The sequence below is a fragment of the Kryptolebias marmoratus genome, linkage group LG2 (assembly GCF_001649575.2).
Source record: "Kryptolebias marmoratus isolate JLee-2015 linkage group LG2, ASM164957v2, whole genome shotgun sequence".
NCBI lineage: Eukaryota > Metazoa > Chordata > Actinopteri > Cyprinodontiformes > Rivulidae > Kryptolebias > Kryptolebias marmoratus.
Window position 1 is genome coordinate 28,127,629 of NC_051431.1, and position 10,525 is coordinate 28,138,153.

General features: G+C 40.9%; 1 protein-coding gene across 3 annotated transcripts in view; it reads left to right on the top strand.

Annotated features, from left to right (window-relative positions):
* Positions 1-10,525, top strand: part of nf1a (neurofibromin 1a) — a 148,698-nt gene that overhangs the window by 125,643 nt on the left and 12,530 nt on the right. For all 3 annotated transcript variants that reach the window (XM_017432166.3, XM_017432168.3, XM_017432167.3), the window contains 12 exons: positions 585-799; positions 1,246-1,307; positions 1,393-1,534; positions 3,194-3,295; positions 4,888-5,028; positions 5,796-5,922; positions 6,890-7,021; positions 8,447-8,582; positions 8,672-8,832; positions 8,918-9,040; positions 9,119-9,237; positions 9,326-9,426. In XM_017432166.3, coding sequence (XP_017287655.1) covers positions 585-799; positions 1,246-1,307; positions 1,393-1,534; positions 3,194-3,295; positions 4,888-5,028; positions 5,796-5,922; positions 6,890-7,021; positions 8,447-8,582; positions 8,672-8,832; positions 8,918-9,040; positions 9,119-9,237; positions 9,326-9,426 — 1,561 coding nt within the window. The remainder of the gene's footprint in view (positions 1-584; positions 800-1,245; positions 1,308-1,392; positions 1,535-3,193; positions 3,296-4,887; positions 5,029-5,795; positions 5,923-6,889; positions 7,022-8,446; positions 8,583-8,671; positions 8,833-8,917; positions 9,041-9,118; positions 9,238-9,325; positions 9,427-10,525) is intronic.

The window sequence follows — 10,525 nt, forward strand, 5'->3', positions numbered from 1 at the left end:
AGTTCAGGGCTCTCTGCTCCACTTCCTCCATGTAGAGGTTAGCCACAATCGGAGACACTGGAGATCCCATGGCGCAACCATGTTTCTGTCTGAAAAAACTGTCATTAAACTTGAAATAAGTGGTGGAAAGGCAGAGGTCCAGCAGGGTGCAGCTCAACTCCACACTCTCTATTTCTGAATTGAGAAAGCTCCTCGGATGAGAAGCGAAACGTCTTCAGCTACAGAATAGAAGTCCAGTTGTTTTTGTTTTTTAACTTTTTTTTTAATTAATCAAGGCTATATTTATTTATTTATTCCCCTATATTCACATTCATTTTTCCCTCAGAAACGTGCCTCAAATGTGTAAAAAATATTTAGTTTTTTTGGTAGACTTCAGAGACAGATCACCCTGTTTGTTTCTACGCCTGGAGGTTAGGTAACTGAAGAGACTATAGCTATCACAAACTGAACAGTATGTTTGTCTCTTTGTAATGATCCAATCGTTTTGTCACAAAAATCCTATACACATGTTGCAGAAAAGTTTATAAGAAAAATCCTTTAACTAATTAAATAAATGCTTTTGTTGTTGTGATGAATTCTTCCAGAGGAGACGAAGCAGGTTCTAAGGCTGAGCCTGACTGAGTTCTCACTGCCCAAGTTCTACCTGCTGTTTGGCATCAGCAAAGTCAAGTCGGCCGCCGTTATCGCCTTCCGCTCCAGCTACAGAGACCGCTCCTTCTCACCCGGCTCGTACGAGAGGGAGACCTTCGCCCTGTCCTCCCTGGAGACCGTGACCGAGGCCTTACTGGAGATCATGGAGGTCAGCAAGAATAAATGTTCCTCTAATGCAGAAAGGCCTGGGATCTTAGTCTTAGCTGCAAACTGTGTCAAAGAAATGCTCTACTTAAATAAAGTCACTATAATAATAATCATAATGAACAGTAGGTTGCAAAAGTGTTCATCTCTTTTGGGACAATGTGGAATTTACATGGAGTTAAGAAAATAACAAAATTTTGGGGTAAAACAGATTTCATGGATTTAAAACTAGATCATTTGACTCTCAGCTCACAGGGGGGTCTTATTTAATTTTGTGGCTTCTGAAGGTTGAGGCTTTAATGCAAACAGGGTGAAAACATATGCACATACCACTGTATGTTTGTAAAATTGTTTTAAACAAGTGCCAGATCTGTCTAATCAAACACAGCTAATTGACGTCTGTATGCCTGTCTGCGCTCTCACCTGTCCATATGTCTCCATTTGCTTCAGGCCTGTATGAGAGACATCCCAACCTGCAAGTGGCTGGACCAGTGGACGGAGCTCGCTCAAAAGTACCAGTCTCCTAAATTATCTTCATGATTTTCTGCTTGTTGAAGTGCAACATGTGGAACGTCTGTATTTGTGTTTGAATTGCAGATTTGCCTTCCAGTACAACCCATCTCTGCAGCCCAGAGCTCTGGTGGTGTTTGGCTGCATCAGCAAGAGAGTGAGCCATGGTCAGATAAAACAGATCATCCGAATCCTCAGCAAGGCCAGTCCTCTCCTGAGCATAGACCGAGTAAGAGCAGTCCTTCACTTCCCTCCATCAGGCCTGCTCTCTGACTGCAGTCCTTCTAATGTACCCCACCAAGTCTGCACTTTTGACTCCAACCACAAAAATATATCAATCCTCACATGAGTGAATATAAATATGTTGAGATAAAAAAATCTATAAAACGAGTTGGTTCCCTTAAATGGGTCAGGAGAAATCAGACAGGCAGGAGAGAGGCTAGGCAGTTGATTTGGAAAAAAGCTTTTTTAAAATTTTTCCTAGAAATACTGTTAAACAAACTAGAAGCACTCAGAGAGCGCAAACCTCCACCAAGACCACAGCATCAAAAAAAATTAGTGTGATCACCATAAAAAATTTTAGCAGTTGTTTTTTATTTTGTGACAGCCTAAAAATCTGATCCAGATTTGTTCATTGTTCGTTTTTATGTAATGTAATCTTGCAAACGACTGAAAAGATAACCTCCTTGGCGGAGGTAAGAAAGGGATCACCTGCTGGAGCATACAGAAGGTTTTAACAAAGGGTGAACTGTGACCTTGACCTTTGACTATGTGACCTTGAAATCAACAGGCATCATCCTTGATCTATGAGGTGTCCAGCTGTGCAGTTTGACATTCCTACAGTTAGAGCACAGGATAACCTGTGACCTTGACCTTTGACTGAATCAGAGCCAAAATGTAATCACTTGTTCCTTGTACCATAATCGCTGTTTCCTCGAAATTTAATGAAAATTCATTAATAACTTTTTGAGTAATCTTGCGCTCAGACAGACAAACACGCATCACTGTGGTTCTCAATTCAGAGTGAACTGAAATCCTGTATCTTTAACATGGAACAGAGAGCAAATACAGGTTATTTCAAATGATCCAGCTTTACTTCAGAACATGTGGGAGTAATTTTCTGTGTCAGATGTTTTTGTGAGGCTGGCCTTAGTTTAGTGAGCTCAATGTAGAATCTGATATTACATGAAACTGAAGATCTGTGTACCCTCTTTAAATCCTTCCTCCAAACATCTGAAATCCTGAAATCGGGCAAGCAATAATTTTATTTCTTGTGTGTTTATTTGTCTGTTTGTTAGCAAAATCTCTCATAAGCCAGTGGATCGATTTTAATTAAGCTTTCACAGTAATCATTGGTTGTATGTCTAAAACTGGTTAACTTTCAGACTGAACTTGATTCAAGATGCCCACCTCACCTAATCCACCTTTTCAAACATAAAAAATGACTAACACTCAGCCAGTTTTACAAATATAGAGCTAAAATCTTTTTCAGTAGTAGCTGAGAGTCACTCACAATTAGAATGAATACTCAGTGCTCACAGATCACATTAATTATGTTTTCTAGGTTTGAGCAAGACGACTACAACAGGTCCCTAAACTTTTTCCAGCCTAAGTTGATCTCAGTTTAAAACTCTGGTATAAAAGGTGGTGGGTGATATGCATTCCTTCAAGGAACGCTAGGCCTTTAATTTTTATTGTCAATGAGTTGAGCTCATGAATGCAGTAGTTTGCAATATTTAATTTTAAACACATATGTAAATAAATGTGCTTAAAGCATATTTATAAAGGCTTTTTATTATTTCTTTTGCAGCTAATTATTTCCATCTGTCCACTGGCTCTTTTTTCATGTGTTGTTTATGTTTTTTCTTTTTTCTTTCCTCCTTCCCAGGGTCTGGAGAGCTGTCTAAAGGGACCGGACAATTACAACAGCCAAGTTTTAATAGAAGCCACTGTCATCGCTCTGACCAAGCTGCAGCCTCTTCTCAGCAAGGTATACGACTACAACAGAACGTTACAGAGAAATACCAACACTACGGTGACATTTGGGGCTGTAGCCTTGGATGTTTTCTTTCAGAGGACAGCTCCCTCCAGGTGTCACAACTCTAGCGTCTAGAATTACAGAATTAAAGTTGACAAGAGTTTTAGACACCCATGAAAACTGCAACTATTTTTCGAGAAAATCTTTGGAAACCTTCTTGAAAATATCATTTGCCAATTAGTCTCCAGCAGTTGCTTTAGCTTTGATAATGAGAGGGAATTCACTTGTACTCATTTTCTCTTCCTCTTTTCTGGCACTGTTTTAAATTGGTTCATTTCTTATTTATCTGATAGGTCTTTTACTGTATTTATGAATAATGTTCACTCTGATGTTGCTCAGCTGTCCTGTGGGGTGCCCCAAGGGTCAGTTTTGGGCCCACTTCTCTTTTTATTGTACATATACCCAATATGTTTTATTTTAAATTGCTACAGGAATGTCTCCTACCATGTGTATGCTGACGATATTCAAATATACTGTTCGTTTCGATCTTCCGAACTTTATAAATTGACTGAACTCAGCAATTGCCTGACTGACAATAAAATCTGGCTGGATGATAACTACCTGCAGTTAAATGCCGGCAAGACTGAGACGCTTATTGTAGCTCCTGATGACAAAATCGCAGAAATCAGGAAGCATCTTGGGTTTTTAAATCCTTCTATGAAAAATAGTCTCCAGAATCTGGGTGTTGTTTTTAACAGTTCTTTGTCTCTGGACAGTCATTGCAAACTGCTAGCTCGCAATTGTTTTTACCATTTAAGGAATATTTCGAAGCTGCGAGCTATTTTATCACAGAAGGAATTAGAAATGATTGTCCATGCTTGTATTTCTTCTCGTTTAGACTATTGTAATGGCCTTCTGGTGGGTCTGAGTAAATCCTCCATGGCTCGCCTTCAGTCTGTGCAAAACGCTGCAGCCAGGCTTTTAACTAAAACTCACAGAACAGCTCACATAACTCCTGTTCTGGCTTCTTTACATTGGCTCCGGGTCTATTTTAGGACTCGTTTTAAAATATTGGTTTTAACTCCATGGTGAGGCACCTAAATATATATCAGAACTTCTGAAGCCTCTCTGCCCGTCTAGGCTTCTGAGGTCTTCAAATCAGATGCTGCTGTCGGTACCTAGAACTCATTTTAAAACCCGTGGTGACAGAGCATTTCAGGTGGTGGCCCCGAGGCTCTGGAACGCTCTCCCTTTAGCGTTGCGCTGCTCCGAATCTACTGACTCTTTCAAAAAAAGTCTCAAGACACATCTCTTCAGTCTGGCTTTCTGTTAATTTTGTTCACTGATTTTATTTTGTTGTCTCCATTTCTGTTAAGCCCTTTGTGATTTTATGTCTGTGAAAGGTGCTATATAAATAAAGTTTACTTACTTCCTTACTTTCTGTTGTAATTGGTAAGTTTAACAGAACGTTAGGGGCCTGTGACCAAGAGGTTCAGTCATGACATTGATTGTCGTCTTCTTTACACTCTGTCTGTTTCTGACAGTGCCAGAACAGTCCTCCTCTGAGGTTCTGGGTTCTTGTCTAAACGAGTATGTGTTTGCAGGACTCTCCGATGCACAAAGCTCTGTTCTGGGTGGCAGTAGCTGTGCTGCAGCTCGATGAAGTCAACCTATACTCTGCTGGAACGGCCCTTTTGGAGCAGAACCTCCACACTCTGGACACGATGCGTGTCTTCAATGACAAGGTAGAGTTGAAACATCTCACTGTAAAGAAACACTCAGCTCTTCCTTCAGTAGGCTTTCATGTTGTAGGACCTTAAAGACATGACTTTTCTCTTAATGCAGAACATATTTTAGGCTGAAAATGTTTACTTTTATCTATACTACTATGCTAAACCAGGCCCTCATCTCTTTATATTTTCCTTTCAATGATCCAGACTTGTGTTCTGAGTGGTCTTGATCTTGGTTTTTGAGTTTGTTTGATTTTTGGACTTTGGTTCCTTTTTCTTCCAACCAAAGACTGAAGTCTTGTCCACGCAGAAAGATTTGTCTTTCCAAAACTTGTAGTGTTTCTAAAAATATCCTCGTAAAGAAAACCATTTCTACAGCTGTTCTCATCCATACAGAAACACAGAAAATGACCCAAAACTTTGGCTGACTTTTGCAACAGGCTTGTGTGTGGTGCTGTAATGCTGCAACAAAAATCCACCAGTGAAACAAATAAACAACAACAAGCATAAAGAAAAACAACAATGATAATACTGAAAGCTAGTCTTAGCTTGGTTTATGTTTGTTTTTCTTAGGGTTTTGAAACTCTGGTTCAGTCTCTGGTTCTTTGCAGTTCTTTGCGTACACTGATAATGCCTTAATGGTAAATGTTTGACGTTGTGCAGGTCTAAAGCAAGCTTTACTATGTCCACACATTTAAATGTGTGTTGCCATTGCCAAACAAATTAAAGATGTCAATATATTTGATCATTTTCAACTAATTAGAACTTGTTTGCCATTCTAGAGTCCTGAGGAAGTGTTTATGGAAATCAGGCGTCCTTTGGAGTGGCACTGCAAGCAGATGGATCATTTTGTGGGCCTCAACTTTAGTGCCAACTTTAACTTCGCTCTGGTGGGCCACCTGCTCAAAGGTGAGGTGGATCACAGGTTTGCCAACAACATGAATCAGAAAAACGCTGTCATCAATGTAACAAACATCTTCAGTGTATAAATAAAAATGTACCTCAGGTTTATGCAGTGGACTCTGGGATCTTAGCTTAGTTTGAACCTCTGATTAAAGACAAAGTGTCTACATTTTAAGAGGTTTTATTACAAAAAGAGGATATTTACATTATTTACAAGTCAATGAATAAATTGTGATTAAAATGATTCCAATATTTTTATGATAAAATTGGGGATGAAAAGATGAATCATGAAATACTGTCAGGCCTAATATATGAATTTATATCAAAACGTTCTCTCATAATAATAATGAAAAATAAAAGTACTCTTAAAGAGTAAGTGTAAATGTTAATAACCCAGAATAGTTATTAATACCAGAACCAACATAGTGCGATCTGAAAAATATTCTGACAGTGATAAGGATGTTAGAAAAAGGATAGTCAGAAAAATGATTCATGTTTGATGATATGAAAACATAAATCTACACAGTTTGTTCCTCTACATCAACTACAGATTTATGTAAGTGATGTTCGTGAATTTAGCTCAGTATTTCAGAACCAGAGAGTCACTGTTTAAACACTGACAATTGGATCAGTACTGTGACTTTCTGATCATTTCAGACCAGAATTTGATCGTGATGATCACCAGGACCTCTAAAAAAAACCCAAATCATGGTGATTTGGGTTCAGTGTTTTTTAGAGGTGGTCACTGAAATCTGTTGGTGAATTTTTTTGTGGATGATCACCAGAACATTAGGGTGATGGAATGTTATGGTAGACGATCACAAGAACTTGATGGTGTTTGGGTTCATTTTTTTGTAGAGAACTATCCATGTATAAGGGCGATTGTGTTCAGTGGTTTGTAGACAATCAACAGTTTGATGGTAGTAGAATTCAATATTTTGTAAATAATCACATCTCCCTTGTTTCCTTTCAGGTTACAGACACCCATCACCCACCACTGTGGCGAGGACAGTGCGAATCCTGCACACCTTGCTGACTCTGACCAGCAAACATCTCAAATGTGACAAGTTTGAGGTCAACACTCAGAGTGTGGCTTATCTGGCTGGTAAGAACAAATATTCATCTGTAAATTTCACAGTAGCATGTGAAACAACTAGTAGAGTAGTTAAACTCACTACAGCACCACACTGTTGAAAAGAACTGACTAGAATTCAATATTTCTATATATATAGTCAAAGTCTGAGACTCCGCCAAGGGTGGTGGAGAATGACAGGGCTAAGATACTGTGGGACTTCCAGATACAGACTGACAAACAGGTGATGGCTGACCAACCAGACATTGTGGTGATAGATAAGATACAGAAGAAAGCAGTGGTGATAGATGTAGCAGTCCCAAATGACTGTAACATCAGAAAGGAGCACAAGAAGGTGGAGAAATACCAAGGGCTGAAAGAGGAAATACGGAAGCTGTGGAAAGTCAAGGCTTGAGTGGTACCAGTGGTCATCAGAGCACTCGGTGCTGTGACCCCCAAACTGGAAGAGAGGCTCCAACAGATCCCAGGAACAACCTCAGAGATCTCTGTCAAGAAGAGTGCAGCCTTAAGAACAGTTAAGCTACTAAAAAGAACCCTCAAGCTCTCGGGCCTCTGGTAGAGGACCCGAGTTTTATGTGAAAGTGGAACCGCCAATGTGGAAAAATAGGGAAAGATGGGTGTTTTTATACACACACATATATATATATATATATATATATATATATATATATATATATATATATATATATATATATACATTAAATCAATTTATTTTTTAAGGAACAAAAAAGGATCCACAGATTGAAGAGCTTTTTTGTTCTTTTTCTGTTCCTTTTCCCTTCTTTCTGTCTTCATGGAGACATTTAGCCCAATGTTGTGGAATTCTGATAACAGAAAGTTTTTGTTCCAATGTTTGGTGAGAGTTGAAAAGAAGGTACTGACCTATGTCGGTCTGGGATGAAACTGTCCTTGTTGTTTAGATCCTTATCTTGTTGAAGTCCTTTTCTGATGGTTTCCACAGCTTCTGATGCCATCCTTTAGCTCGAAAAAACCCACAAAACAAAGTCTCTTGGGCTTTACGCACAAAAGCACACAGGCCCACCAGCAGATTGCAATGTTTGCATGGACTTCCTGAAGCCATTTTAGAACCAACCCAGTCATGCTGCACATCATCATGTTGGGAATTTGATTAACTATACACCTGCAGCATCAGAATCAGCACCAGAGCTGTCCTTTCACACAACTTGACACTCGGTGGATATTATTGGCTCTGGAGAGCCCTAGATGGTCAAAAGAGGTGTCAATGAAAAGGTGAGGGCCTGCACCGCCATCGGGACACTGTGGTAAGGAAATTTGATACCCCTAGCTGAATCTACAAGGCTCTGTATTCAAATAGGGCCCGCTGGCGAGCTGCCGCCTGTTTTAACAAAACAATTTTTTGAAGGAAAAACCTTCTTTGACACAGTTTTGGTTTCCTTTTGTTTGTTTTCTTTTCAGCTCTACTCACCGTATCAGAGGAGGTCAGAAGTCGCTGCAGCCTCAAACACAGGAAGTCCCTCCTTATTTCCGATGTCTCCATGGACCCTGTGCCTATGGAGACGTACTCGGCTCACATAAGTGATCCCAGTTGCAGGTGAGTTATCGTTCTTCCATCTACCTATGTTTTACTGAGACAAACCTGTTGAAACTTTTCATGGCCAATCTGAAATATCTTTATTTCAGAACTCTACAAGCACCTCAGCCGTGGACATCACCTCAGATTTCAGACCGCTACCTTTCCACCCATCCTTACCCCACTATGGGTCAGATCAGCCCGCGAACACGCAAGTCCATGAGCCTGGACATGGGCCAGCCCTCACAGGCTAACACAAAGAAACTCCTGGGTACATGTCGTTCCTCTGTGCGTTCTGTACCCATCAGAACATCATCAGTGTTAAATCTCATGTCTGCTTTGTGTTTGGTGGCCAGGCACTAGGAAGAGCTTTGATCATCTCATATCAGACTCCAAAGCACCAAAGAGACCAGAGATGGAGTCTGGGATGACCACTCCTCCCAAGATGAGGCGTGTAGCAGAGAACGACTATGAGATAGGTGAGAGAAGAAGTTTGTTTTTTATATCTGTCGGTTTGAGCTGATTTTTAAAAACGCCCTGTAATGTTACTTTCACAGAGACACAAAGAATTGGGAACTCTCACCTTCGTAAGGTGTCTGTATCAGAGTCCAATGTTCTGCTGGATGAAGAGGTACTGACGGATCCAAAAATCCAGGCTCTGCTGCTTACTGTGCTGGTGAGGACCTAAAGTTTAGTCCATAACAGATTGGTTCAGTTTAAACAGCATGATTGAGCCCTACTCCTTACCTTGCTCTGTTTTCTAGGCCACCCAAGTCAAGTACACCACAGATGATTTCGACCAGCGGATTCTGTATGAGTACTTGGCTGAGGCTAGTGTTGTCTTTCCAAAGGTGTTTCCAGTTGTGTAAGTTCCAAACACTTTCTCTTCATTAGCTTATTACCTCATGTGACTTTTCAATAGGTTCTCTGGTTTGACTAACTCACTGACAATAACAGTTAATCACCGAGATAAAGATCTCAATCTAAGCAGCTGAAATTAGCTTCCTTCGTGGGATGTCTAGACTCTGCTTTAGAGATAAGGTAAGGAGTTCCATCCTCTGGGGGAGCTCAAAGAATAGCCGCTGCTCCTCCTCATCAAAAAGAGTCCACTGAGTTGGTTCAGACACCTGATCATGCCTCCTGGGCGCCTGCCATTAGATGTTTTCCAGGCACATTTCTCTGGTAGGAGACCCTGGGGCAGATCCAGAACTCAGCCCAGGGATTAAATATCTTCTCTGGTCTGGGAATTCCTTGGGATCCTCCAGGAGAAGCTGAAGAGTGTTACTGGTGAGAGGGAGGTCTGGGGTTCCCTCATGGACCTGTTACCCCTGTGACTCGACTACGGATAAAAAAGAAAAAAATGGATGAATAAACCCAGACAGAGGGGAGGGAAATGATATCAAGCTCCATGTGTTGTAATATTACAGTGTTTACAATATCAGATGAAATGAATAGCAGAGTTGGCAGTATAAGCACATTACTGGTCCCAGGTCAGTAAGGTGTGGCTCCCCCTTAAACATGGATACCAGCAGTGATTCAGTGCAGAATGAAGTTAACCCTCAGCTTTTGGAACTGGACCTCCAGATCCAGCAAATTAGCACTGGGTGAGGGTTGATGTCTGAACTGATTTCATGCGTGTTTAATTGTGCCCCTTTTCCACCAGCTCTACTCCGCTTGCTTTGCGTGCATTTCCACCAGCATTTTTTCGAGGCCGGTCCCTGCCTTTTTGGTTCTTGCTCCGGAGTAGGGCCAGCCGGGTCGGCTCTGCTTTCGTGGGTGACGCAACCTTAGCTCCTGTTCACTCATTACTTTGTCAACAAGAACAACACAGAAGAACAGGCTCACGGATGTATGATTAGGAAGGAACCCTCCGCTTATCAGAAGCAAAGTGTCCCAAAACAAACGGATAAAACATCGACTGGAGACAGAATGACTAGTTCCCCTCCTCCTTCCCCCCTCCCTCC